Genomic DNA, 24119 nt, shown 5'->3' on the forward strand with positions numbered 1-24119 from the left:
TCAGGAGGTGATGGGCTCAGATCCACCATTTCTATTTGCTCAAGTTCTTTAGTTCTGGTTGGCATGTAGAACCACCTCCTAATGCCCATCCACATCAGAGGCAATGACATCAGGAACAATATACACAGTCCCATTAGCTGAAGAAAGACACCAAACGAGTAATGTGCATGAAAACTTGGGAACAGGAAAGAAATACAGTTGAAGCCAGAATTATTTGCCTTCCTAAATTAATAACCGCCTGTATATTTTTCCCTAATTTCCATTTAACGGAAAGAAGATTTTTTTAACACATTTTTTAAACATAATATAGTTTTAATATTTTCTAATTACTGATTTCTTTAATCTTTGCCATGATGACAGTACCTGTTTTACTAGATATTTTCAAGATACTAGTATTCAGCTTAAAGTGACATTTAATTAGGCAAATCATTGTATGATGATGGTTTGTTCTGTAGACAATCAAAGAAATCTTCCTTAAGAGGGCTAATAATATTGACCCTAATTTGGGTTTTAAATGTTTAAAAACTGCTTTTATTCTAGCCGAATTAAAACAAATAAGACTTTCTCCAGAAGAAAAAATATTACAGGAACCACTGTGAAAAATTCATTGCTCTGTTAAACATGATTTGGGAAATATTTGAAAAAGAAAAACAAAAATTGACAATAATAATTTAATAATTTTGACTTCAACTGTATATGGATCAACATACTGTAACTGCAACATCATCTTGACTGCAACATCAAGCTCACCTGAGAATTATTTCGGTAGCTGAAAAATGCTATTTGCTTTTCTGTGGTGTTGTCAGATTGGATTAAAGGCTGGCACCATGTTGTTGAAGCGGTTATATCCGTGTGAACCGTCAGTCCTTCCCATGAAGTCTTTGCACAGGCAAAATATTGCCCATCAAAAAACAGCAGCATGATCCAGAGAACGGCTGGAGTAAGACAAACTAAGGCACAGTGCAAACAGCTTGAATAATTGCTCATTTGTGAGCTCTGAATGTAAAATAAAAGGGCGAAGGAGAAAAAAGCAGGAACTACAAAATACGCTGTCGAAAACAGAAGATTCAGCTTTGGATTGCAAGGGCAAGCGAAGTCTATTTCCACTAGTTGTTCAAGTCCTAGCATCACAAATCCGATAATAAAATTAGAATATAAAGGACTTTTCTTCACCTTGTTTTTCAAGCGTCCTATCCATTCCAGTTTACTCATTTTAAGCGTCAATTAGACTGTGTGAACTGTGTGATCCAAATTGCTCGCTGACTAGTCTCTGTGCTGAGTGTCTGAAAATGCATTTTCTATGCCAATATAGTAAGACAAACTTTCTGTGTGATACTGACATTTATTCTGTGGTTATATGACACACTTTTTGTATTAATAACAGTGTATATCTCTGTAAACTCTGTAGCTGATTTCTGAGTCATGGTCACCATACATTCATTCATTTTCCTTCGGCTTAGTCCCTTATTTATCAGGAATGAACCGCCAACTATTCCAGCATATGTATTTACGCAGCGGATGCCCTTCCAGCCACAACCCAGTACTGGGAATCACCCATACACTCTCACACTCATACACTTTAGCCAATTTAGTTCACCCAATTCACCTATAGCACATGTCTTTGGACTGTGTGGAAAACCGTAGCACTCTGAGGAAACCAACACGAACACGGAGAGGACATGCAAACTCCACACAGAAATGCCAACTGGCCCAGACAGGACTGGAACCAGTGAACTTCTTGCTGTGAGGTGACATTGCTAACCACAGAGCCACCATGTCGCCTGGTCCAAAACAGTGTAACATGATTAAACCATGATTTCTATGGGAATACTGTGACTTTAATGGATGCATTGTTCAGTCAGAAATGATCTACTGGTCATTTACATCTGTCTGACTTCTAAACCTCCAAGGAAAAAAAAACACCTCACCAAAGTGTCAGATGCCATTAAATGTGAGCCTTTGCCCACTCAAGATGGTTACAAAGAATTGCAGCCAGGCTGAGACCCTGATGAGGACAACGAGCATGTAGATAAGTTTTCCCTGAAACGATGTCTCACAGTTGTGCAGAAATTCTTTGGTTATGCAAACCAATTGTGGAAGCAGCCCAGCAAGCATTTTTTGTTTTTAAAAGATGTCTAATAGATGTCAAAACATAGTCGTCTTGGCTAAAACAAGGCTAAATTTGGTCTGTCCAATCTAATAGACATCTAAGAATAGGCCAAAACTAGACTAGTCATCAAATAAACAGAAATGAATGACTACACATATAAAGTCTATCTAATCTGTCTACCCCTGATGAATAAAGAGACTAAGCCGAAAAGAAAATGAATGAATGAATGAATGAATGATAAGCATTCTACATGTAAGCAGAACTTTTCTTGAAAAAGGATTGATACGGCTATGTTCATATACTTTCCTGTGCATTGCTTTTTTTTTCAGAAATACAGGACCGTTGTAATGAATGAGGGGGATAAGACACACAATTATTTGCTATAATTAACAAACAATAGACTATTACCCTCTCCTATCCAGCAAATTAATGGCTAGGGTGAAACACAACATCCAAACATGCCATTTAAAGCTAGATTAATACATGCATTAACTTGGGAACAGACAAAAATCCTGTTCTAAAGCCCATCTAAGACCATGTACTTAAGACTATGTACTTTTTACATAATCAGTTGTGATTCAGAAAGTCATGGATTCCATGTCTATGTGTAACCAATTGTTGGCAACAAGTTTGTTGCTTGTGTATTTATCTTCTATGAAGTAAAACTCTTAAAATCGCTTTAACCCTACTGCAGTTAAACAAGATAGCAGAGGCTTGGTATCTTTGTGCTGCTAATTTGGTTTACTGAATGATCATTGATATTATATGTTGATATATCTGCATATTTCACATATACCATATCACATAATAACTTCATTCATTCATTCATTCATTTTCTTTTTGGCTTAGTCCCTTTATTAATCCGGGGTCGCTGCAGCGGAATGAACCACCAACTTATCCAGCACATGTTTTATACTGCGGATGCCCTTCCAGCCGCAACCCATCTCTGGGAAACATCCATACACACCCACTCACACTCATACACTACGGAAAATTTAGCCTTCCCAATTCACCTAACCAATTCATTCACTAACTAAAATCTACTTCAACTGTCTCTTTTTAAACTTGGTACTGTTTATGTGTTGCTGTTTTTAAGTTTTTAAGTTTTAAAGTTTAGTTGTGCAATTCAGGCTTTTCCCGTTTTCCATTTGCAAGCAGAACAACATGACCTCTGGAGGACATTCAAAACTTCAGCATAGTTCACCACAGCCATTTGAATTGAAATTGTGCAATCCTGCTCTTTCCCAAAACACTGCTTGGGCTTGTCATGTTTGCTTTCATGACATCAGCAGTGAAGCAAGCTTTTGGTTAAAGGGAGGATCAGAAGGTCAGAGAAGTATCAAGCTTGCTGTAGCTACAAACTTTCAGACCCAGTTTGCTGCAGTGATCATGATGTCTTTCAAGACTGCACTGGCTTTGCTTCTTCTAGCCATGTTCAGCATGGTTGCTGAATCATCATGGGGCAACGGTACAGTATATTTACAAATCTTATACATTCTTCCTTTGTTTAGTTTTTTTTTTTGCTGCATTAATTGTGTAGAAATATACAGATGACAGATTAAACTGAAATGAAAAACATTCTATAATATTTTATCAGTTGAAATTTAATCCATAAATGTTGGAAATTATTATATTTATTAGGAACATTGTACCAAAGTTTTATAAAAAATGGAACCATGTCACTTTTTGTTGTTGAGAAAATGCTACTGTGTGCTTGATCTAACTTCTTCTGTTCTGAAAATGGCATTTGTTGCAGTGTTGTACTCTGACACTTGACAGTCTGAGAAATTTGAAAGCTGTGTGCAATAAAGCAATAATCGTTATTTATTTAATCATTAATTGTATAAGTGCACTGCTTTAAATATAAAACTTTTTACTTAAAATTATTATTCATATTTAGTGGAGCTTGCTACTTATTTTTTGTTGTATTATCAAGCTACAGTATAGCCTGATAGAGCTTATCAAGCTACAGTTTCAGAGTAGCTTCCCCAACAGTGTAACCCACAATAATCTTCTGCACTGAATCTCTTTAGATAAAGGAAATTCTTACAATTATGACCTTTCCAAAATGTCTGATCTGAGGAAACTATACAACTCCAAAGTTTTCAAGGCAGAGAGAATGACCAGGCCTTTGGAGGGCATGTCTTTCCAAGTCGGCGTACTCAGTCACTCTGGAGTTAGGTAAGTGATCCGTTTTGACATTGTATTTTGTGCCTGGTGAATAAAACATATTGAGCAGATTGAGAATGACTTGATTGTCTTGCATGTTTTCTGTTGGTCCTGCTTTTTAGAGTGACTATAGAAGATGGCACTATATGGCTGGTTCATAAAGGAGATGGCTATGGCATCTCATCACAGACCGTTGTGGTGGCTGCCCGTCATATGAGCAGTAACTGGAAGGCAAGTAATTCTAAAACACTACAATTGTAGATAAGGAAATGTTTAATATTTTGTAGGCTATATGACTTGTGTTAAGGTCAGTGTTTTTTATACATATAAATGTGATTATTTAATTTAGTGCAATCTCTGTTTTTCTTAAGCAGATTGTCGAGACTAAAAATTTCGGTGGAAGCAAGACAGTGTCTGATTTTGTGAAGGCTGGAGGAACTGACTACAAACTTTTGTTTGATAACTGCCATGATGCCGCGAACCGGATGATGGGTGGTTAAATTTACTGTAAAAAGACTACACTGAAGCATAAATGGTTTTCATGTGAAGAGAACATCATACTTTTTTTTAAATCAGTTAGCTTATGTACTTTTTTATTGATTGTTTTTCAAATGTATAATTGTGTATAAATGTGTGTTGAATATTAGTAATCTTTTGGCTATATAAAAATGAACGACTCAATAAAAATGGACTCGATTTTAAAACTGGCCTGCAGATGGCGACAGAGGTTCATGTGTCATTTTGCTTATCCAGAAGTTAATCAGATTTTAGTGATTATCAAGAGATTTCGGATGCACAATTTTTATAAATCGAGTCTGCAAATGATCGATGACTTGGCGCCCCACAAAAAAAAAAAAAAAAAAAAAAGATTTTAGTGATTGTCGTATGAATATTGCACAAATACACAATCGCTATATAAATAAGCACCTAATTATAAAGTGCAAAAGACACCTCGAGGCAATTGCTATTGCTACAGTTTTTTTTTTTTTTGGTCCCACTTTATATTGAGTGTCCTTAACTACTATGTAGCTTACTTGCATCAAAAATTAAATACAGTGTACTTACTGTGTTCATAATATTTTTGAGAACGCTTGTTGTGCTCTTGAGTTGGGATAGGGGTAGGGTTATGGACAGATTTGGTGGTATGGGTAGGTTTAACGGTGGGTTAAGGTGTAAGGGGTGGTCAACAGTGTATTTACAAATGTAGTTACAGAATTTATTTACAGATGTATTTACATACAGGTATTTAATCAAGCATAAGTACACAGTAAATACATGTATTTACACAATAAGTACATTGTAACGAATTATTAATTTAGGTGTAAGTACATAGTTAAGGACACAATATTAAGTGGGACCTTTTTTTATACCTCTCTCTCTTATATACATGCATGCCATGTTTGTTCAAAGTATGGTATAACAATAAAAGTAATGTCAAAATAATTATGGGTGTCTGTTGTAACAGTACAAACATCAACCTCTTTGGCAAATATATTAACTTACTCCCTCCACCCAACCTAGCTTTTCCATGGGAGTTTAAAACATATGCATCGCATGTTTGTTTTGATTAACCACGGTTGAGTTTAGCTTTAGGTAACAGGGATGTAAAAAATAGCTCTGGTAACAAAATCTCATCAGACACTCACAAGCTTGTGTTTGCTGTGAGCATGATGCACTATACGACTGCACTGGCTTTGCTTCTCCTGGCCATGAGGCCCAGTGTCTGAATCCTCATGGGGCATAGTTACAGTAGCTACATTTACAAATCTGTCCGCTTCATTTACAAGTACATTGTTATCACCATCCAAGTAAATAAATCTAATTAACCAACATGAAGTATGATCTATGGTTTGCTATTCTGTCTAAAATATAAATGGCTAATATATAATGGTGCAAATGGCTAAAAATTGCGAAAATATAATGGTGCATCTTGATAAAAAAATCAGATTTCTGTCACATTTTGAATTTCTTCAGACTCAGAGAGGGTCCTATAAATAAGATATATGGCAATATATGCAAATTACATATATCAAATATAATTTCATATTTGGATTTCATGTCCTTTGGCTTAGTCCCTTATTCGTCAGGGGTCGCCACAGCGGAATGAACTGCCAACCATTCCAGCATGTGTTTTACATTGCTAATGCCCTTCCAGCTGCAACCCAGTACTGGGTAATATTTGGATTTCACAATTTATTCATTCATTTTCCTTGGACCCAGTCTCTTTACTCATCAGGGGTCGCCACAGCGGAATGAACCTCCAACTTATCAGCATATGTTTTACACATTGCCCTTCCAGCTGCAACCCAGTACTGGGAAACACCTATACACTCTCACATTCACACACATACGCTACCGCCGATTTTGTTCATTCAATTCACCTATAACATGTCTTTGCACTGAGGGGGAAACCGGAGCACCCGGAGGAAACCCACATGAACACGGGGTGAACATGCAAACTCTTAGCTTGTGTTGCCATTTTATGAAACCAAGGTTCTTTTAAAGAGAACGGAAAACTAAAATATACTTTTTTTTTGCTGTTTATGATTAAACACAACTGGATATTTTCCAAAGACAGAAATAAATCTGCCATTTTTTATGAATTCATAGATTGTACACAAATTGAAAGCCAAATATGAGCTCAAGTTTAAAGTATAGAATTTAACATTGACCACTTTCTTTCTATCTGTATTTGATAGCAGTTCGGAGAAATCGCACAGAAGATCTACTCCACTTCAGCTTCAAGCGAAAGTAAGACTGCTGCTACTGTCTCTTTTACAACAAAACAAACAAACACAAAAGCGTCTGATTATGGGTCACGTGTCAGTCTGCGATGCGCGTGCCCTGGGCATTTTGTACGTCGCGTGCGTGCGCGCACACGTTCAGTTTGGTTAAAACTAACTGAGCTGGAATGAACACAATACACTATAGGAATTAATTGCTATTCTCTCAATGAATTTGCAAAGGTAAATCTACATGTCACGCATACAGCGGACGTCAGAAAGCAACTGTCTTTCTTCGAGTCGTTTTAACAAAGACACTGTCCTGTCATTTTTTTCATCTTTTTTGCACATAGTTTTATCCCCTCGGAACGGTTTAGCTAGTCAGCTGGTACAGCATTAGCTGTTTGCTAGCTCTGCTGTGCTAACTGGACAATGAGAGGTTTGACTTAAAGTTTCGTCTTTGAAATATATATATGTGTCGTGTATGCTCACGGGTTTACTAGTGCTTTCAAGAAAAACTTGACAATTGTATTCAAGCTGCAAAATATTTACAAGAAGGTCGTTACTCTGTACCTAGCATTAGCGAGCTATGGTAATCCAGTGAAAAGAGTAAGCTGCCTTCTTGATATTATACTATTTGTGTTTTCAGTCTTAAATTTGCATCAGGGTATTTTAGAAAGTTCAGTTTCATTTCTGTGGTTACAGTTGTTTAAAATGGGGATTTAATTCGTGTGCCAAGCTGCCATAAGTGAAGTACAGTAGCTGGTTAGCCCAGTTAGCCACTGTCCAGCTTGAAAGCCTATGCATTCACAGTTCTTTTTGTTTGTTTCTTTTTATCTGTTGTTTGCATGCGATTTTTATGCTTTGTAACACATTAAAGTGTTAAGACTTTTGTGAAATATTGTAATTTTTCTAATAGGAAACATGCTAGGCTACAATGTACTGTTCAAAGGCCTGGATTGGGGTACATTTTGCAAGCTGGACAAAAAGCTGAGCTCAGGAAACTGTGTATGCTTATTTGTACATTTGCAAATACAATACTACACTTGCAAATGAGTCAAAGATTTGTCTATTTTTTATATAAAGTTGGTGATATTAATGTCAAATATTTGACCACACAGTATGGTTTAGCTGATGTATATGTATAGACTCATAGATCTTCTCTTTGCATTCATAGGTTTGTCCACAGGACGAGAGAGCGTTTGAGTCTCGAGAAAGACCCGGTTAGAGAATACTCAAAATGAGCAAAAAAACTCCAAATCGACCAGGGATCACGTTTGAGGTTGGTGCCAGGGTCGAGGCCCAGGACTATCTGCAAAAATGGTATGAATTCATTTTGAAGATTCATTTTTAAAATGTGACAACCAATGTCAATTGATTATAAATAATAACATAAATTAAAATTTGATTCATATAAGTGGTAAAATGTAAGTGTATAGTATATGATAATGAAAATACAATGTTGCTTAATTGTAGCTAAATATTTTCTAAATACTAAGTTTTTAATTTGAATAAATTAAGAATTGTTTAAAATATAATATTGTTTAGAAATAGAACTGGTTCTTTATATGTAAAAACATACAAATGCTTTTTAATATTTAGAATATGATTGAAATGCAGGTGCCTGTGACAAGATCATTTAATCTTGGGTTCTGTGGGAGTTAAAAGATTGAATACTCCTTTATTTTGCTGTTAATAAACACTTATGCAATTTTTTGTTCTATTCAATGCAAATAGAGTAATTTTAGTTTGTTTGTGGACACTTTTAGTTTTTGAATGCATTGGAACTAAAGTCTAATTGTGTTCTGTGCTTTTTTTTCTTGCCATTTTTCAATTGTTGTCCACAGGTACCCTTCACGCATCGAGAAGATTGATTATGATGAAGGAAAGATGCTTGTTCATTTTGACCGTTGGAGCCATAGATATGATGAATGGATTCTCTGGGACAGCAGCAGACTTCGACCCTTAGAGAGACCGGCACTCCGCAAAGAGGGTCTCAAAGAAGAAGAGGTGTCTGTATGTTTGCAGTACTTCCTCTTTTTTTTCTTTTTTTTGTAAAGATATACATGTGTGGTCTGTTTAGGATAATTTGGCAAGCATGAGAACTGCAGGGACTCCATAGTGCTAAAATCTTTGAGCCACTCAAATGAAATAAAAGAAAATCTCATTTGTTAATGAGACGAGTGATTGATTAATTCTTGTCTTACAAACATTTCTGCCAGGAGAGACTCAGCGAGATGAGAGCATCTCGCCTTCGTGAGCTTCCTGGAAGTACAGAGAGCACAGAAGACCAAAAAGACTTACCCCAGCAGAGACAAGTACATACCTCAATTGACCATCTACCTCAATCTGGCTCTCTCAACTGCTTGTCCCATTCTTGTTTGGGTTTCCTCCATCTGCATAGCCAAAACCTTTTAATGTTTTGTTGGGCCAAAAGCAATCATCCATTAAAAAAACAAAAATACAAAATACACAGGTCTTTCATGAAACTTAAAGTACTGTTCAAAGGTCTGGGGTCAGTAAGATTTGACATTATACTTGATTACCAAAGAATATATTGTTTCAAGTATACGGTATAATAATATTTATTAGATTGCTTGTTAAATAGGAAGTTTAAATAGGAAAAGTGTTCACTTGAAATAGAAAAATCTTAATGACCCCAGGCTTATGATTAGTAGTCTATTTCGAGAATGCTTCACTCTCTGATGTGTGTACAAAAAACCAACAAACATAGTTAACAATTTCTAAATACTTTTGTGGTTTTCTTGAATTGGATTTTTGCTAGTGTCTGTGTGGTTTTTAAATTAACTCGGCAGGTGCTTTATGAAATAATCAAGTTTTTGGTGTTCATCACAGTTGGTTCTGCTCTAACCATTCACTTTTATGATCACAGCACATCCCATATCGTCAATGCAGGCTTGCTTATTTTGGTTGTGTTGACTGTAATTAATTGCACGTCTGTTTTGCTTTTGTTTTACCTTCAGGAATTGAGAGATGGTGAGGAAGTGCTTGCACGATGGACAGATTGCCGCTACTACCCTGCAAAGATAGAAAGTATCAACAAGGAAGGTAAGATCACCTTGCTTGCGCTTCTGAGCAGAATTGTTTTTCACTATGCATATGCAAGAAACATCTCATGGATGCAGTGGCGACAGGCAAAAATGAATGAAATGAAAATGATCAAATTAATGCAATGGTTACATTTTTGCAAGAAGAGTTAAAAAGATGTTTCAAACTTTGTCTAAGTACTGTATTATGTTGTGATGTCCTTTCGATTATGAGTTTACATCTCTCGGTTGGGACTTTTTTTTTTTTCTGAAATTGCAAGAAAATTCTGGTTTGGAAATAATTTCCAAATGCATAAAAAAATGGCAAATTTAACCAAGGTGTTTATACATGTGAAAACTTAAATATAGTAGAGTTTTTTTGTTGACATAATGTTTATTTGATATTTTGAATCATAACTTTTAAAAATGCATAAAGAGGCACGGGTTTGCTGATTTTTTTAAATTTAATATTTTAGGAACTTACACTGTACAATTTTATGATGGTGTCATTCGCTGTGTGAAAAGAATCCATATCAAGTCCATGCCAGAAGATGCAAAAGGACAAGTAAGTTTATAAGTGACTTCACAATTATCATTAGTTTATTTTGCTTTACAAAATTTACTACATTGTTAATAGCTCAAATGCTATTGTTTTTGAATAGCCTGTTATGTGCCTAGCCAATGTCAGATGTGACTTATAGTGTATTGGTTTGTGTTCAAGCAGGACTGGATCGCACTGGTGAAAGCTGCCTCTGCTGCGGCCAAGAATAAAGGAGGGAACAGACCACGTACCAGCGCCAACAGCAACAAGGACAGAGAGGACAGGAGAGAACAGCGGTCAGATGAAGAGGAGGATGACGACGATGATGATGATGAAGAGGATGATGATGATGAGGAGGAAGATGATGATGATGATGAGGATAGTGAATCAGAGAAACTTGGTGTGTGATTACTATTTTTCCACTATTTTTCCACTATACCTTTGTAAGCCTTATGAAATGTAATTTGTAGACAAGTTCTTGCTGATCTGTTAAGTTACATATGTTTTATAGATATTTTTCATTTAATTGTTAACTCATCTTAGCAGGACTTTTTTTATGACCACATAAACAATGTGTATGTTTCCATATCAGCAGACCTGGACTCAGAAGAAGAGGACAGTAAGCCACCTGCTGAGGAACTTGAATCGGCTACAGCAAAGAGGAGGAGCAAAAGACAAGGCAACCCATGCAGCATTAAAAGGAGTCGCCTTGGCAAAGGAGCAGGTAAACATTTGCAGAGAACTCCCCACAACAAGGCTTGGTTTCTAGAGGTCAAGACAAGTAGTTGCTAAAAACATCTGGACATGCAGTCAAGCCTACAGAACATTTTCAAATAGTAGTTGTCAATTAGGGTGAGCAGTTTTGAAAATATAAAGATGGATATATGAGTGCCAAGTTATTTAAGAAAATCTTCTTGAAAATGTATGCATGTTAATCAATTCATTTGAGTGCTATGTATATAATTTTGAATGCTTTCTATAAATTTCTTCCCAAGATTTTAAATATTTAATCTGGAATCATTTGTGGAATTTATTCTACATTCATGTCAATGATGATAACTATTGGCTTTTGAAGCTGTTAAGTCAAATCACCACAATGGTTCTTCTTATTTTTAACACTCTTTATTCTCTCCAAATCGTATATACTCGCAATAACAGACAGGGATCTTTATAGACCCCAAAAAGCCCACGTTAGCGTGCACACACATTCTCCTTGCGCATGCACAGCTCATAAAACATAACTTAACAGAAGCTTTAAGCAAATTATGAAAGTTGTCCTGTAAGAATGCAATAGTTACCCTAAAAATGTAAAACTTTTAACAAATGAATATCAGCATTCATTAATAAAGCCAAACAATTAAAACATCAACATCCAACAGAAAATTCCTTAAAGAGTGTGAGCATTTAAAGTTACAGGCAACATAACTTTATAGTAATAAACAAAGCGTTATTTCACATTAGACACTAATATGATTGCTATTGTAATAGTTTCAAAATGTCAATATTGCAACAGAAACCAAAGTGTTAAACATATACTCTTGGAATGCCCTGTTTTTAATGTTATTAGACAACACTTTTTTATCTGGAGAGACCTTAAAATAAATATTTTTAAATGTGAATTCTTCAAAAATGTTAGAATTTTTAATCAAAAGTAAATATTATAAAAAGGAGTTTTTAGATTTAATTTTTTGTATAATTTATTGCTGTTGATCTCTTTTTTGTTGTTATTTTATTGTTATTATTTTATCATTATTATAAAAAAGTGATATTTATAAAATGTTGTTAATTCGATTTGGTTTTTTATGAAATAGCTCGAAAGGCTGATATGGCTATACATTTAAAACTCTCATTGTAATAATTTCACTGTGGTTCTTAATTCTTAGACATCAAATCATAAAAAAAAATGTTTTTCTGTGCCTCATTTCTCATCCAGGATGTGCTGACACTGAGTCTGAATTCAAAGCAGAGACTAAAGAGCTTCCAGTGACACCACAGCAGGTATAGAAGAAACTGGCTTACCATTATCAGCGTAATGAACACTTTTTTGTACACACTCTGTGTCATGTTTACTTCTCCGTCCCTCAGAAAGTACAGAGTCCAGAGCCTAGTCCAGCTGATGAGAAATCCCAGTCGGCCAGTGCCCAAAAGACAACCCCATCCCTCTCTAGCCCACCTGTGTGCAAAGCTCGTTCAAGAAGACTGAAACACGACTCTGGAGAGTCCGCTTCCAGCAGTCAGAACACATCTGCAGCCCCCGAACCAAGTCCTTCACCCAGCTCAACACAAACCCTTCCAGACAGCACACACACTGGTGTGTCAGCCAGAGTAGTAGTGTTCATAAATTGTCCACTATCAGCAGTTACTGTGTAATATACTTGTTGTTTTCAATGATATTCATCAATTATGTTTCTGCACAGCCCCTTCCAGCTCCCCCCAAAGAAGGAGACGATCTCAACGTTTAGCAACAACCTCTGACCTGATCTGTCCGCCGTCACCACACACAAGGGATACAGTCACTCATCCTCCTCCACCGCCAGATGGCCCTCTGATAGCTGGTGAGAGACACTTGCATAATATAAATATAATAGTATAAATAATAGTATAATATAAATAATAGTATTAAAACTAAATACTGTTCAAAACATTGAAAAAAGTACTAAATTAGGATTATAGAATTAAGATGTTCGCATTTGAAGTTTATCCATTTTAAAATATATATAAAAAATAATACTTTAATCATTCATGCGTTTTTATACTAATAATGTAAATCAGCTTCATATCAGCCATCTCTGTTTCCTAAGGTATTGGCTGCAGCCATCATAAAGAATCAATATTTGTCGATCATTAATAATGTGAAATATGTTTTCTATCTAGTTTAAATTATAGTTTTCAGAGCCGTGAAACATTTCTTTAAAAATATTTTATGAAGCCACAGGGACTTTTTAGCTTGACAGTAAAAACATCTGCTTTTTATATAAACCTTTTCTAACATTATCAAAATCTTTACTATCACTTTTATAGCTTAAGAATTACCCACAAACCATTGAAAAGTAGTGTGCATACTGTACATGCTGTTTTTCAGTAGTTCCACCCTAGAATTTTCTGTTTAAATTATGCATGTTAAAATGTTTTTCCAGATGAAGACAGCAGCACTGTGGTTAAAACAGAAGATACTTCACAAAAGCCAGTTTCAGGAAGCCCATCCACAGCTGCTTCCACTGCCAGTGCTCAGGCACCAATCACTGAGAAGGAGAAAATAACTGATGTTTTGCCCAGTAATCAAGCAACACTTGAAGAAAACTCACCTGCTGTAGTCCCAGGTAGTTTTCAACCATATCACTGAATGTGTTTCTATATAAACCCTTTGAAAGGCTCTTTGTGTTTCGTTGCTATAGTAAACAGCACATATCAAGGCATGCAGAATATCAACAGTAGATTTGAAATGCTGTCATAGCAATGATGTGGGCTTTGTCGTATGTTAATACTATATTTTTTTCTGTCTTCTAATTTTATGTTCAGCTGCAATTCAGAAAGTTCCTTCTAGAACTCCTAAAGCCAACAAACATGCCAGAGAACCAAGTAGGAACCATCACCAGCAAAATGACATTAATAAATATACATGAAAAAAATTTATTTATTTATTATTATGATTATTATTGTTACATGTCTCATTAATATTTTCTTTTTCATTTCTCCCCAGTCATAAACACCAAGAGGTCTGATGACCCCTTAGCTCCTAACGAGTGTATAATAGACCTGGACCATAATAAATTTAAGTGTAAAGTCCCTGGCTGCTCTAAAGCATTCCGGAAAGCTAAGCTGCTGGACTATCACCTGAAGTACTATCACAACACTGAGAAAGAAATGGACACAGAGGTCTGCTCCCCTGAGAGGGAGGGCCGCACCAGGGCCACGTCTGCTTCCATGCCTACAAGCACATTATCAGATGTCCCAGATAACAAGAGGCGCAGGACCGTCTCTACTTCTTCCTGTAGGTGCCTTTTTCATATTTGCTATTGGAATTTCAACCACATTTATATGGAATAAAATCACTGTAGTACATATTTTGTGCATAAGCCAAATTCTAAAAATGTAATAAAAAAAGCGGAACATAATTGCATAATTTTATGAAAATACAATTCCAAAATCTGCGTTTAGAACTGACACAGATACAAAATTTTGTGTTTCTGCTTATGTAAGACTTTAAAGTGTACGGTTAATGTTAGCGCTGCACAATATATCGTTTCAGCATCGATACCACAATGTGTTCATTCGCAATAGTCACATCGCAGGATCTGCAATATTAAGCTGGGATTACAGTTTATCAGCAATGTAGACTATACAGTGTTATTTCACATTACATTTGATTATTTAATTACTGTACCTGAGTATCTTTCTACTGTTTGACTCTCCAGAGCACCATAAGACACTGCTTATTACACAAACCTTATTTATGCTTGCAGTTTGTTTGATTCACTCTGCTACAAAAACATCCCATCCCAAATGAATGAATGATTTCATTCAGAATATAGCTGTTCAAGCCATCTGCGGAAATTGTATTCATATTGAAATTTATATCACAGAAAAATAAAATATGGCAATGTCAGAGTTTTCCAATGTCGTGCAGCCTCAAGTTTCACCACTGCTGAGCTACAAACACAAAGTCTTATCTATGAGTACGAATCAAAAAGCGACACTCCACTGTCAAAATCACATCACCACTGTTACAGGTATTAATAACAAAGTGAGAGTCATCGATTGGAAAAGTGAGCTTGTGTGATAAGATACTGACAAGGTTTGTTTAAGTTTGGGTCGTTCATGGCCTGTTATTACATGTATATATTATTATGGTGTAATGTCTTGGCTGTGTTTTTAAAAATGGTGCTTCCTTTGTTTTCATCTCCTGGCTTGTGCATGAGCCAGTGACCTATTTCTGTAAACCAATAGCATTCAGTTTTGCGTCTTGCTTTGCCTTTTGGTACCCTTTTGTTGTGCTAGGTACCCTTTCGAAAGGGTACCCAAAAAGTGTATGGTACGGGTCGCTTTTTGGTACCTTTTGACAGTGGAAACGGCCATAAATCATTCATTGGAAATGGGCCATAATAGTTCTTTACAATCTAAAAAATAGCTGGCAGATGAGACAGAGCCTTATTAAGTGCCAAAAACAAAATCTTTATGACAGTACTTCTATTCCATACATTCAAACCACAATTCAAGAATTAAATCTTAAAAAATTTTCTCTTCTGTTTTGTGTCTTAGCTCTGTCCTCTCAGGGCTTCATACTTCAAATGGACAGTGGTGGCTGTGTGCGACCTCCTAAGTTTTGTAAAAAGAAACGCTCGTCTGCCTCTATGAGTTCAGACAGTACTGAGGTCTCCCTTCCACCTCCCACCTTTGATAACCTCCACGACAAGATTATCAAGAAAGACAAGCACATGGATGGTGAGCTGAGTGTGCAGGTTTTAAAGGGTCATGAAATACTAAGATGTATTTTCATCATATTATCATAATCATAGTCATATCAGACAATGAATTAATACATCATACAATGATATACAATGAATTAATACATATTGTAAATAAGTAATTTGTTAAATTTTTTTTCTCCAGTGTTTTGATGGATTGTTAATTTAGTTTTTTCCAACTCATTTTGTCACATGATGTATTGTGACTAACAAGTTATCAGTGCAGAGTCAAATATTAAATAAGTATAGTGTTTACAGGTTACAGGCTATATGTGCGCCTGTAAATTTTGATGATCTTGAAAAATATGTATGTTTTATTTTATGTGTGTGTGTGTATGTAATGGCACGCCATACATTTGTGGGACTTCTCTTTAGAGATGTTTGCATTTGTCATTATATTGACCATTTTATGCATGTTGCTTTGTCTTCAGGTCTTTGTATAAAGACAGAGCGGAAATTCAAACTGGAGGATAAATGCCAATTGTTTGGTGGGTTTACTTAACTTTTTAATCTCTTTTTCTTATTCTTACACCATGTCCTAACTAAATGCGCTGTGATGTGATAAGCTTGTTAAAAGGAGTTTATATAGTAACCATCAGTGACATAAGAAGTTTCTATTTTAGAAATCGAAAAACAGCATAAACTATAACCTCAGTTTCAGTATCATTTTACATGATATTTATAGCCATACTGAAATCAGCAGCAGATAGTTTACCTCCAGATTTATAAGATAAATAAAATAATTAGCAATTATATAGTTTAAATATGAATATTAGAGTGAGGAATGATGATTTTAAAGACTCTTTTAATAATGTTAATGGTATAATACTTGAGAGTGCAGTTTTATTTTGTGGTTCAGAATGTGTGTGGTATTTAAATGTTATAGTCTGTCATGTCACGTCTTGTGCGAACAACCAAATTGCTTAAACCATGTTAAACCGAAGATTTCATAACCTGCATTTCTGTTTCTGCCATAGTTAAAAAGAGGGATAAAGACAGGAGGGACAGGAAAGAGAAGGACCTTTTCCGAATTAAACAGAAGAAAAAGAAAAAAAAGAAGAAGAAATCAAAACTGCACTGTAAGTTAAATTGCAAATGAGTTTGCCTTCATTGCAGAGTTTTTGACAGGCCTTGAAACCCCCTTCTTTCGGTTCGAGTCCACCTCAGAATTTTTTCAAAAATGCTTAGAGATGGGCATGGAGCGCTGCAAGCAAAGAGAGGAGTGGGCGTGGCCAGCAGAGCAGGGGGAAAACAGGGGAGTAAGTTTAAAGTTAAAATTCGCTGAAATAAACAGCAAGTAATTTAATATCCTGCTACGTTTGTTATTTGTAATTTCATATACACAGCACCGCAATTTGTTATATCATTATAAAGATTATTGTTTTTATATAAACACTTTACATGAGGAGGACTTCTTACCTCCTAAATCCCTGGCTCTGAATGCAGACACATTGGATAGTAGTGAAGTAGGTCTCTTTTTCTATCTTTTTCAACCATTAGCCCTACCGGTAAGCTATAGAAGTACGAACACAGGTGAACACCGCAGCACGGATAGGCGATGTGTCTGAATGGTAACAAACTCAACTGATAAAAGACAAAGTCCGCTATTCTCCAATTCTCATACAGTGCTCCAGACAAAAATGTTTGCTATAAACCAACAGCTTTGTTGTATCGGCCCTGACAGTATCGCGGGGAAAAACATGCATGGATCATGGAAACAAACATATACAATCCTTCATGAATGGCTAAATACTGCGTGGCATGTGCGCACTTGGTCTCACCTAGTCATTGGGTCTCACAGCGTGGCAGGTCTGCTTTACCTTCCGAAAGCATGTGCTCTTATGAATAATTAAGAAGCAGGGTCTTCTCATTGTATAAGAAAACTCCGCTATGAATAATAATGAGAAACTGACACGTCATCACTTCACTAGCGATACGTTACCGATTTTGATCCTGCCCCAAAAATGATTTTAAACACGAAGATGAAATTAGCTGACTAAAGCTTAAAATTTTCCAGTTTTCCCCACAATGAAAGCTGACAGGTACTAACGTTGTCTTAATTGATGCTCAAAACACACAAATCTTTAAAAAAAAATTTCAAGTACTCAAGGGTTTCTTGAACCTTTAAGTGTTACAAATATTTAGATTTGTTCTCACTTTTGTGCTAAGGTTACCCAGACCTGGATGAGATGTCGTTGACTTACTTGGAGAGACCGTCTTCCCCATCGCATCGTTCTTCCTCTAGTGCCTTCAAGCACAGCACCTTCCAATACCCTCGTGCCATACTATCCGTTGACCTCACCGGGGAGAGTGAGTTCTGTCATGCAGTTATTTGTGGCTATTAAATTTGACCTGCTTGTTATAATAAGTAGTAGTCAACGTAATATGACATTGGTGATGTTGAGCCTCTTATTGTCTTTTTCTATCACAGACCTTTCAGACATCGACTTCCTGGAAGACTCGACCACTGAGAGCTTACTGTTCAGTGGAGATGAGTATAACCAGGATCTAGACTCAATCACTATGGAGGACTTCCAGGATGAGGATGATGATGGTGCTGATGAAATTGTTCGCTGCATATGCGAGATGGATGAAGAAAATGGCTTCATGATTCAGGTAGGATTATGGCATCATATCTTAAAGGGATAGTTCACCCAAAAATGAAAGTTTCTTCAGCTTTTACTCATATTCAAGTGCTTTTAAACATTATAGATTTCTTCATTCTGTTAAATATTGCTATTATTATTATAATACAAGATGTTCTGAAGAATGCTGGAAGTTGCATTCCATTGACATCCACAGTAGAATGATGTCAATGGAAGTGAATGGCTTTTTTTTTCTACAAAAGTTTTAGTATATCTTCCTTTGTATTTGATAGAACAAAGAAGTGAAGGATTAGCATATGATAACAATTTAAAAATGTTAGATAAACTATCACTTTAAATGTGCTGAATAGTGCCTGAAAATGTGTATTTGTCTTTTTGTGTATCACTTTACAGTGTGAAGAATGTATGTGCTGGCAGCACAGTGTGTGTATGGGGCTTTTGGAGGACAGCATCCCAGAACAGTACATCTGTTACATCTGTAGAGACCCTCCAGGTAACAATCATGCAACAGTTGAAAATCGTCAACAGAATTTTTAACTGTATCCTGCTTTCTACAAATGTCTATTTTTTGTTTCTTAATTGAATGAATGAATAAAGTGAATTATAAATATTAAACTGAAGTTGCTGCAGATTTGTTACAAAAAATGCTCTTTTCTCAGGTCAGAGGTGGAGCGCAAAGTACCGCCATGATAAAGATTGGCTTCAAAAGGGCCACATGTATGGCCTGTCGTTCCTCGCCGAGAACTACTCTCATCAGAATGCCAAGAAAATCGTGTCCACTCACCAGCTGCTGGCTGATGTTTACAGTGTTAAAAACCTGCTCCATGGCCTTCAGCTGAAGATGGATATTTTACAGTAAGAGCAATTACCAGAAGCTTGTTTAATCCTTTAAATTAGATGTTAGCTAGTTAGAGTTTACTGTCACTGGATTTTTTTATGTACAGAATGCACAGTTGTTATGCTTAAAAATGCTAAATCTTAAATATGCTTAAACTTTTAAAGCGTGTTAAAGGGCTCCTGTTATGCTCTTGGTGTTCAGTTTAATTCACCTTTATTTGTATAGCGCTTTTACAATGCAGATTGTGTTAAAGCAGCTTCACATAGAAGATCATAGTAAATTGAAACGGTGTTAGTTCATCAAGTGTCAGGTGTCATCAAAATATGTCTGTGAAGTTTAAACTGGAAAATGTATCTGTTTTTATATCATGCTTTTCCAACTTTTTGAATGGAAGCATGTTTGTCTTTTTAAATGCAAAAACCTACTACAGTTAAGGAGTAGACACACCACTACAGTTAAGGTGTTTGAGTTCAGAAGCAGTGCTCATAGATACATACAATATTGGTGATGTTACGATATTGGAGATACAGAGAACAACTCCCATCAGAATGGTTTTCTTTTTCTTGCTCAAACGCCAGCATTATGCACTAAAGGAAACTGTATAATAGGACCCTTAATAAAACAGTATAATAGGACCCTTATAAACTGATCTTCAAATATTTTTCTGTTATAGAAAAGAACAGGAACTATAATATGCCTTTCACATTTTTTAAGGAACAAGCATAACCCAAGTTTGCACTTGTGGGCTCGGTCTTGGGTAAACTCTGATGAGGACCAGCCTATGGGTGGCGTTCCAGATGGTCTACATTTCAAAGAGCACCTTAATCAGAATTTAAACCCTGAAACCTACATTACCAGTGAGCACAGCTACCAAAAACCACCTGGCACAGGTGCCGAGCACACAAGAGATGAGCAGGGGATGCAAATGGGCTCTCAGTTTAACCTGAAGGAAGAAGAGGTATCCTAAGAACAGTCAAAACTCAGACCTGTTCAGTGTCAGCATGTGGATGAGAATGCAGAGTTTAAAGATAATTGCTGTGTGTTATGGTTTGTGTAGGTGAGCAGTGCCATTGCTCTGTCTGGATGTGTGAATGACAGCAGTGTGGAGCAGACCAGGAACTGTCTGCAGTGGCAGATGAACCTGCTCACACACATAGAGGACATTCAGAACCAGTTGTCGGGCCGCATGGACCTCATTGAGAAAGAGCTTGATGGTAAGCAGCCAGAACATGGAATGTGGCACTGAATAACACATTTAAAATAACACCATTACCCCCTGATCTACCAAAGCATTTTGAGTGCTGGTCTGGAGAAAACTACTCTGACATTTTAATGTCAATATTAAATGTAAGTGGAATGTTAGGTACAGTAAGGACTTTCATGGCGCTGCATATGCTGGTGGTGTGAATTGCAAAGGTGCTTCGTTTGAAATTATTGGTGCTTTTAAAAAGTCCTTGAATTAGCTGTTTATGAAAGTGTGGGAACCGTGAGTGAGGTCAGACTTAATATACAGATTTAATCAGGGACCTGTTGGTTATCACAAGGTATATGCAGGAATCCTGAAGGGAATTTCAGTACCTTATTAAGACTTTTTAAAGACATTCTCAGAATGTATTTTTTAAGACCTCATTGCCACTTCAAATTCTAATCAATAAGAACCTTTAACTTAATAATCAGTTGTTTATAAAAAGTTGTAGTTAAATAAATCAATGGAGTACAACCATGCAACAGAACTCCGATAAGCTCAGAAGAAACAAAGCTTAAAAGAATAAATTAGGCTTCAGCCACTGTTTAAATTTGTCTTTCTTCAGCCAGGAGTACGCAAATTTACCAATTTTTGCCATTTTGCCATCTGTTTCGCTACATGTGGAGAGTGTCACATCACCTTTCCATGTTTATCGCAAATTACGTGACATCACCTGGACGAAGGAGCTTGGCTGCATGCGCCCTGGCCCAAACTATTTGCGTGGATCGAGCACGATATTGTTAATGTTAGGAGGAAAAGAAAAATATTTATGCTTTTTTGAGGTCAAACACTTTGGACAATGCTTGAACAAAACTTAAGACCTCGTAAAAACGCGATTAAGACTTTTTAATACCTTTTATGGACCTTAAATTTTTCATAATTGATTCATCAACTTTCAATACTTTAAGACTTCGCGGACACCCTGTATCAGCTATGAAGATTTATCACCCATGGAAATATAAAGTATTAAACATGCATATTTACTTCTTTGAGAACTAGAGGTCAACCAATACACTTTTGTTGTAGATGTTTACAACATTTGCAGGATGTTTGTTGAATTTAAAATGAAATGTTGTGTGACTCCTCTGTTAATGCGGTTCATTTGTATAAGTCTGAACTCTGCCGTCAATTTGCAGCAAACTAGTAGACCGAGACCTCTGAGAAGATGGCTGAAATATGAATGCAACTTGTACCAGAGACTTCAAAACAAACCAAAAACAGGATATGTTGTCACGATGTATAATAGGTTGTCACGATTGATGCTCAAGCTCATATTTTCCCATCATAGTAGCCACATTGTTGCCAGTGTTCTGTGCGTAACAAAGGGATTTCTGCCACTGTTTTCCCTTTACACATTTGTGAGATCTTCAGAAATTCTCAACTAATAATTACCATCACTTGGATGCATATTCAGCTCAGCATTGTTTCAGTTATTTGGTAATTTGGTAGCATCATAAACATCATAAAAGCAGTGTAGTGTTTATATCTTAATATAAATATATTATATATATATTATATCTTATATCCCCCCCCCCATCCCCCCACATACCCCTTAGTATTATCTACAAAACAGGCAGCAGAAATGAAATGCCAGAAAAATCACTTGGCAAGCTACTGTTTTAGAAATCTTAGAGATGCATTTGGTGATATATTAAAGTTTGATTCTCTTCCTCCCTGTCTATGTAAAGTGCTGGAGAGCTGGCTGGACTTCACTGGTGAATTGGAGCCTCCTGATCCTCTAGCCCGACTCCCTCAGCTCAAGTGCCGCATCAAACAGCTTCTGACTGACCTGGGAAAAGTGCAGCAGATGAGCACCCTCTGCTCTGTGTGATACACACATTATAGTGTGTTTTCTGAGCTTCTAACAACAATCTGCGCACGCAAGAAGGTGTAATCTCTTCAGTTGATGTGTGCTCTGTGAAGATGAACGCTGGCCATGACCAAGTGTGAGATTCATGCCGAATGTGTCAAACAGGAAGATGTCAGTGAGCCTAAACTGCATATGCGCTTAAAGAGGATGTTGTTGTCCAAAATAGGAAAACATCACTATAGGATATTAATTCTTTCACGTGTTAACAGAAGGGAACATAATCTATTTTTTAAAAAGGTCACAACATCAAACATGGATTTAGGTTTTAGCTTGTTTGTTTGTTTGTTTTGTTTGTTTGCTTTTTGCATCAGTTAGACCCCAAAAGCAAATCCAGTCTGTTTTTTTCCTCTCTGTGAGCTTAAGGAAATATGAACTTGACTGTAGTGGGTCTTTAATAGCAGACCATTTAAAAGTTCATTAGTGTTTGATATATATATATATATTTAATGAAAAAGGTTTTTGCCACTTAAAGTCACTTTGAAGTGCCAAGGAAACAGACCCATATGGCTGTTTTTCTTTATCCAGAAACGCACAGTTCAATTTCCAAGTTTTTGAAATGAATGTTGGATTTTTATTAGAGAAGGATTGGGCTAGTTTGCAGTCTGATACACTGTCACTAAAGGTTCGCAATGCCAACAAACCCATTAAAACAACACCTAGATAGATAGATAGTTTTCGTACAACAGCTCGTCTAATATTTTAGCATGTTTCTCTACAGTCTTGATGGATGCTGTAGCGATTCGCAAGAAAGCAAGCTAATCTAATCGTGGGCGTCCAGAAGCAGGTGACTCTTCTCACTAAGGTCTGTTTATCATGTTGATATTTTGAGAGTTGCTACCGTGAAGTAAGCTAATCCTGAGAGGGATGTAAATGCATATAATGAATCCATTTAGTTCTGTTTTCTTGTTTTTGAAATGTGTATATACAGTTTTTTACAACTGTAGGGAAAAACAACAACAACAACAAAAAATGTAAGGCATCGGAGAATAATACTTGAAATGCCTGTTTAATCTCCATTTCTATTAATCTGTACAAAGAGTGTTTTAGAATTTAGATTTAAAACTTGAAGTTTCGTTTGATGAGAAAAACCAGCTGTACATTTAAAGAGTTTATTTAAAGACCTGATGTAATTATCTGTATGTACAACTTCATTAAAAAAATATTCTGAATTTGTTTTGTTACGCGTGTATGATGTTTAAAAGGAATGCAGTATCATTTAGGTGAGACAAATGTAATGTGTGCGACAGATCGGGGATGAGGCAGGAATTTATTCTGAATTTAAGCTCTTTTTTTCTCAATGGTTAAAACAAAAGACGTTACAATAATAATGGGACAAAAAAAGAAATAAACATTTATAATATTCTCTTTAAATGAAAACAATGAGTGTAAGAAAAATCTAAAAATTAACAAAACAAAACATTCCTTTAGTCTAACGTCTAAACTAGATGACAAAAATAAATAATGAAAAAAAAACCCCGATATCTTCAGTGCACACGACACTCGA

The 24119-nt window shown here is 36.1% G+C and overlaps 2 protein-coding genes across 2 annotated transcripts; both read left to right on the top strand.

The window, feature by feature from the left end:
* The first annotated feature begins 3428 nt into the window (after positions 1–3428).
* LOC130243276 (uncharacterized) lies at positions 3429–6111 on the top strand. Its single transcript, XM_056475396.1, has 4 exons — positions 3429–3578; positions 4144–4291; positions 4402–4510; positions 4654–6111. The coding sequence occupies exons 1-4, from the start codon at positions 3500–3502 to the stop codon at positions 4777–4779; spliced, it is 462 nt and encodes a 153-aa protein (XP_056331371.1). The 5' UTR covers positions 3429–3499; the 3' UTR covers positions 4780–6111.
* Positions 6112–7145: 1034 nt separating this feature from the next.
* Positions 7146–23787, top strand: phf20l1 (PHD finger protein 20 like 1). The gene is made up of 24 exons (XM_056475391.1): positions 7146–7245; positions 8180–8325; positions 8850–9018; positions 9225–9320; positions 9987–10071; positions 10526–10614; positions 10771–10990; positions 11183–11314; positions 12524–12588; positions 12676–12901; positions 13008–13145; positions 13728–13910; positions 14110–14169; positions 14291–14581; positions 15850–16032; positions 16487–16543; positions 17033–17134; positions 18225–18365; positions 18487–18671; positions 19055–19154; positions 19321–19516; positions 20214–20457; positions 20557–20713; positions 22434–23787. The coding sequence occupies exons 2-24, from the start codon at positions 8243–8245 to the stop codon at positions 22574–22576; spliced, it is 3345 nt and encodes a 1114-aa protein (XP_056331366.1). The 5' UTR covers positions 7146–7245; positions 8180–8242; the 3' UTR covers positions 22577–23787.
* The last annotated feature ends 332 nt before the right edge of the window (positions 23788–24119 follow it).

Source organism: Danio aesculapii, chromosome 16, assembly GCF_903798145.1.
Source record: "Danio aesculapii chromosome 16, fDanAes4.1, whole genome shotgun sequence".
NCBI lineage: Eukaryota > Metazoa > Chordata > Actinopteri > Cypriniformes > Danionidae > Danio > Danio aesculapii.